Source organism: Sapajus apella, unplaced genomic scaffold, assembly GCF_009761245.1.
Source record: "Sapajus apella isolate SASKATOON/1434 unplaced genomic scaffold, GSC_monkey_1.0 scaffold1473, whole genome shotgun sequence".
NCBI classification, from domain to species: domain Eukaryota; kingdom Metazoa; phylum Chordata; class Mammalia; order Primates; family Cebidae; genus Sapajus; species Sapajus apella.
In genome coordinates this window covers 224-6251 of record NW_022438399.1, presented here as the reverse complement: position 1 = coordinate 6251, position 6028 = coordinate 224, and the positions used below count along the sequence as shown (strand labels likewise).

The window sequence follows — 6028 nt, the reverse complement described above, 5'->3', positions numbered from 1 at the left end:
GAGTGAAACTCCATCTCAAAAAAAAAAAAAATTCCATCTCAAAATAATAATAATAGGGCCGGGCGCGGTGGCTCACACCTGTAATCCCAGCACTTTGGGAGGCCGAGGCGGGTGGATCACGAGGTCAAGAGATCAAGACTGCCGGGCACAGTGGCTCACGCCTGTAATCCCAGCACTTTGGGAGGCCGAGGCGGGTGGATCACGAGGTCAACAGATCGAGACCATCCTGGTCAACCTGGTGAAACTCCGTCTCTACGAAAACTACAAAAAATGAGCTGGGCATGGTGGCGCGTGCCTGTAATCCCAGCTACTCAGGAGGCTGAAGCAGGAGAATTGCCTGAACCCAGGAGGCGGAGGTTGCGGTGAGCCGAGATCGCGCCATTGCACTCCAGCCTGGGTAACAAGAGCGAAACTCCGTCTCAAAAACAAAACAAAACAAAACAAAAATAATAATAATAATAGACAAAAAAATTAGCCAGGCATGGTGGTGTGCATCAATATTTGGAGGCTAAGGCAGGAGGATCACTTGAGCCCAGAGTTGGAGGTCACAGAGAGGTATAAATGTGCAGCTACGCTCTAGCCTGGGTAACAGGGCAAGATCCTGTCTTTAAAAACAAGTCCAGGAGCAGTGGCTCACAACTGTAATTCCAGCACTTTGGGAGGCCAAGGTGGGCACTTGAGATCAGGAATTCAAGACCAGTCTGGCCAAGACGGTGAAATCCCATCTCTACTAAAAATACAAAAATTAGCCGAATGTGGTGACATATGCCTCTAATCGCAGCTACTTGGGAGGCTGAGGTAGCAGAATCCCTTAATCCCGGGAGGCAGAGGTTGCAGAGAGCCAAGACAGCACCACTGTACTCCAACCTGGGCGACAGAGCAAGAATTTGTCTCAAAAATAAAGAAAGCAAAAGAAGAAACAATTCATAAGTTTTAAACCCTGAATCACAATGCCTATGTCATTCACCTCATATCTTATATTATCCCGTAAGTATTTTATTAACTCACAACATCACAGGCAGAAGAGTAAGTATAGTACCATAAAATACTTTGAGAGACACTGAAAGACCCCATTCATATAACTTTTATTATAGTATATTGTTAAAATTGTTCTATTTACTTACATAATGAAAGATCCAGAAGAAAAAAATAAAATTGTTCTATTTTATTGGTTATTGTTGTTAATCTTTTTACTGTGCTTAATTTAGAAATTAAATTTTATCATAGGTATACACGTATGTATAGGGAAAAACATAGCATATATAGGGTTTAGTACTATCCCCAGTCTCAGGCATCCACTAGGGATCTTAGAATGTATTTCCTTTAGTGCTCGATACCAGCCTGACCAACACGGTAAAACACCATCTCTACTAAAAATTAAAAAATTAGTCACGCATGGTGGCACACGCCTGTAATCCCAGCTACTCAGGAGGCTGAGGCAGGAGAATTGCCTGAACCCGGGAGGCAGAGGTTGCAGTGAGCCAAGATTACACGACTGCACTCCAGCCTGGATGACAGAGCGACTGCCTCAAAAAAAAAAAAAAAAAAGAATGTATTCCCTTCAGATAACAGAAGACTACTGTACCTTAGAACTTAACTAATCATCTCAACATTCCACTGATTTAAGTCAGGTAGCTTTTATCTTCCTTTTGAGATTGAGCAACCAAAGAACAGATTTGTACAAGGTCACTGCTAACAAGGAGTCAACTTTGTACCAGGTACTACGCTTTAACTAAAAGCACAATGCCAAGGCTTTCATTACATTATTTAATCATTATAACAGCCCTCTAAGGTAAGTACTCTTATTCTATTTTAAGACTGGCAAGGGTGAGCACAGTGGCTCATGTCCGTAATTCCAGCACTTTGGGAGGCTGTGGCAGAAGGACTGCTTGAGCTCAGGAGTTGGAGACCAGCCTGGGCAACAAGGCAAAACTCTGTCTCTATACAAATAATTTTTATTATTTTTTATTTTATTTTATTTTATATTATTTATTTTTTTTTTTTTGAGACGGAGTTTCGCTCTTGTTACCCAGGCTGGAGTGCAATGGCACGATCTCGGCTCACTGCAACCTCCGCCTCCCGGGTTCAGGCAATTCTCCTGCCTCAGCCTCCTGAGTAGCTGGGATTACAGGCACGCGCCACCATGCCCAGCTAATTTTTTGTAGTTTTAGTGGAGATGGGGTTTCACCACGTTGACCAGGATGGTCTCGATCTCTTGATCTCATGATCCATCCGCCTCGGCCTCCCAAAGTGCTGGGATTACAGGCGTGAGCCACCGCGCCCGGCCTTTATTTTATTTTTATTTTATTTTTTTTTGAGACGGAGTTTCGCTCTTGTTACCCAGGCTGGAATGCAATGGCACGATCTCGGCTCACCGCAACTTCCACCTCCCGGGTTCAGGCAATTCTCCTACCTCAGCCTCCTGAGGCGCTGGGATTACAGGCATGTACCACCATGCCCAGCTAATGTTTTGTATTTTTAGTAGAGACGGGGTTTCACCATGTTGACCAGGATGGTCTCAATCTCTTGACCTTGTGATCCACCCGCCTGGGCCTCCTACAGTGCTGGGATTACAGGCTTGAGCCACCGCGCCCGGCCTATTTTTTATTTTAGTTGGAGAGTTGCTGTCACCCAGGCTGGAGTGAAATAGCATGATCTCTGCTCACCACAACCTCCACCTCCTGGGTTCAAGCAATTCTCCTGCCTCAGCCTACAGAGAGGCTAAGATTACAGGCGTGTGCCACCACGCCTGGCTAATTTTTTGTATTTTTAGTAGAGATGGAGTTTCACCATGTTGGCCAGGCTGGTCTCAAATTCCTAACCTCATGTTCTGCCCGCCTCAGCCTCCCAAAGTGCTGGGATTATAGGCGTGAACCACCATGCCCAGCCAAAAAATTTTAAAAAGAGAAAAAGGCTGGGCACAGTGGCTCAGTCCTGTAATCCCAGCACTTTGGGAGGCCCAGGTGGGCTGATCACTTGAGGTCAGGTGTTCGAGACCAGCCCAGACAACATAACAAAACCCCATCTCTACTAAAAACACAAAAATTGGCTGGGTGTGGTAGCATGCGCCTGTATCCCAGCTACAAAGGAGGATGAGGAAGGAGAATCGTTTGAACCTGGAGGGCAGAGATTGCAATGAGCCAAGATCACACCACTCCAGCCTGGGTGAAAGAGCAAGACACTGTCTCAAAAGAAAAAAAAAAAAAGAAAGAAAGAAAGAAAGAAAGAAAAAATAGAGAAACTGAAGCACAGGGAGGTTAAGTAACTTCCCAAATGGCATTTCTTCTTATCACATGGAACTAGGACTCCTATACAATCTTCAAAGTTACACCCATTTCCCAAAAATTTGAACTATCACTTAAGCAATGAAGAAACACACATGGCCAATAAGCATATAAAAGATGTCTTCCTGGGCATGGTGGCTCATGCCTATAATCCCAGCACTTCAGGAGGCCAGGCAGACCAATCACTTGAAGTCAGGAGTTTGAGACCAGCCTGGCCAACATGGAGAAACTCTGTCCCTATTAAAAATACAAAACTAGGCCGGGCGCGGTGGCTCAAGCCTGTAATCCCAGCACTTTGGGAGTCAGAGGAGGGCAGATAACTTCAAGTCCAGAGTTCTTTTTTTTTCCTTTTTCTTTTTTTTCCCCACAGTATTTCAGGACTTTTTCTTTTCTTTTTTTTTTTTGAGACGGAGTCTTGCTCTGTTGCCAGGCTGGATGGAGTGCAGTGGTGCGATCTCAGCTCACTGCAACCTCCGCCTCCCGGGTTCAAGCAATTCTCCTGCCTCAGCCTCCCGAGTATCTGGGACTACAGGCACACGCCACTACGCCCAGCTAATTTTTGTATTTTTAGTAGAGACAGGGTTTCACCATATTGGCCAGGATGGGCTCAATCTCTTGACCTCGTGATCCGCCCACCTCGACCTCCCAAAGGGCTGGGATTACAGGCGTGAACCACCATGCCCAGCCTACTTCTTTCTTTTTTTTTTTTTTCGAAGTCCAGAGTTCAAGACGAGCCTGGGCAACACGGGGAAACCCAGTCTCTATTAAAAATACAAAATATTAACTAGGCATGGTGGCGCACACCTGTAATCCCAACTACTTGGGAGGCAGAAGCAGGTGAATCAATCACTTGAACCCAAGAGGTGGAGCTTGCAGTAAGCAGAGATCCTGCCACTGCACTCCAGCCTGGGCAACAGTGAGACTCCATCTCAAAAAAAGAAAAAAGTAGCCAGGTGTGGTAGCATTCGCCTGTAATCCCAACAAGTTGGGAGGCTGAGTCAGGAGAATCACTTCAACCCAGGAAACAGAGTTTGCAGTGAGCTGAGATCATGCCACTGTACTTCAGCCTGAGTGAGAGAGTGAGACTATCTCAAAACAACAACAAAAAATTAATACTGCTGTAGTTTTCAGATATTATCTTTCTACAATTCCTCTTAATGTGGGGTTTTGTTTGTTTTGAGATAGAAAATGGCATGATCTTGGCTCACTGCAACCTCTGCCTCCCAGGTTCAGGCAATTTTCCTGCCTCAGACTCCTTAGTAGCTAGGATTACAGGTGAGAGCCACCACACCTGGCAAATTTTTGTATTTTAGTAGAGATGGGTTTTCATCATGTTGGCCAGGCTGGTCTCTAACTCCTGACCTCAAGTGATCCGCCCAAAGTGCTGGGATTACAGGCTTGAGCCACCCTGCCCGGTGAATTTTTATTATTTTTTTTTTCTTTTATGAGAGAGTCTCTCTCTAGCTCAGGCTGGAGAGTAGTGGTGTGATCATGGCTCACTGCAGTCTCAATCTCCTGGGCTCAAGCAGTCATCCTGCCTCAACTTCCCTAGTAGCTGGTACTACAGTAGGGCGCCACTGCACAGGAGTATAATGTGGGATTTTTAAATTTTTGAATCTTAAATAACTGATGACAACCCAGAGAAGTAATTAAGGAAGTGTAGAGATTGAAGGCCCAGGAAATTCCTAAGAGACAATATGAACCTTTTGATCCCAAAATCACACAAATAATAGGGCTTGACAAGTACTGTGGCACAGTTTACTAGAATCACTGGAACCGGTTTTGGCTGTAAAGTTTTGCACAATTTACAGTCGTCATTAAAAAGCTGACCCCCAATATTTGTTTTCCTTTAAGCAAACAGCAAAATCCAAGTCTACGTTGGGTCACTCATGGTGTTTATAAAAGGAGTGCCCAGAATGTCTCACTAAAACCCCAGGGTCTTTGTAAGGGATCTTCCTCTTTTCCCTGTTAACCAGCCCTGAGGAATGGGTTCCTGATTTAGACCTTCCACCACCCCAGCCTCTGCTGGAGTAGCAAAGGTCCCACTCCCCGTAACCTGGCTGTCATTAGTCAAGTGATTACTAGAAAGAGCTTACAGCAGGTCAGGGCAAACATCTAGCAGAGCATTGAAGCGGCCAGAGTCCAGGAATGTTATAGAGGCCGCTTGCATCCCACTTGCCCACAATCCTGCCCCCGCCACCCAGAGCGCGGCTGGGTCTTCAAGGCATGCACCCACCTCCGGCCAGAAAGGAGCGCAGCCAGTAGAAATCCCTGCGGGCTGTGGGCCCTCCAGCTCCTGCCGCCTGCGGCATCGCGGGAGGGGGGTCGGCCGGCGCCAGGGCTGCTGCTGCCACCGCCGCCGCCGCCATCAGGACCAGGGTAGTGTCAGGAGCCTAGGCTGCAAAACTTACACAACACCGGTCGGAACCATAGCCCGACCAGATGGCAACAGGAGGCCGACAGCCCCGCCTGCGGGGCGGAATAACACCAGGCGGCGCGGCGCGGCGCGGCGCAAGCTGATGGCGTATAGCAGGGGCGGGGCCCGAATCACGCGCCGAGGGAATCGGGCGGGAGGGGCGGGGCCCGGACACGGAAGGGGGAGTCACCCAGACTTGTAGACCTCCCTATTCGGCCTCACCCAGCGTTGCTACTTCCGTGCTCTCTACTCTGGCCCCTTCTGTTCAGACGGAAAAAGGGAACCGTGGGCAATGAGATGGTCCCATCAAAACGCACAACCTGGCCTG

The 6028-nt window shown here is 47.4% G+C and overlaps 1 protein-coding gene across 2 annotated transcripts in view; it reads right to left on the bottom strand.

The window, feature by feature from the left end:
• The window catches only part of LOC116546829 (graves disease carrier protein-like), an 11221-nt gene extending 5410 nt beyond the window's left edge, over positions 1-5811 (bottom strand). The window contains exon 1 of one of the 2 annotated variants that reach the window (XM_032272973.1): positions 5521-5811. In XM_032272973.1, the coding sequence (XP_032128864.1) occupies positions 5521-5653 (133 nt within the window). In that variant the 5' untranslated portion in view covers positions 5654-5811. The remainder of the gene's footprint in view (positions 1-5520) is intronic. The other variant, XM_032272974.1, reaches the window with a different exon arrangement.
• Between the last annotated feature and the right edge of the window lie 217 nt (positions 5812-6028).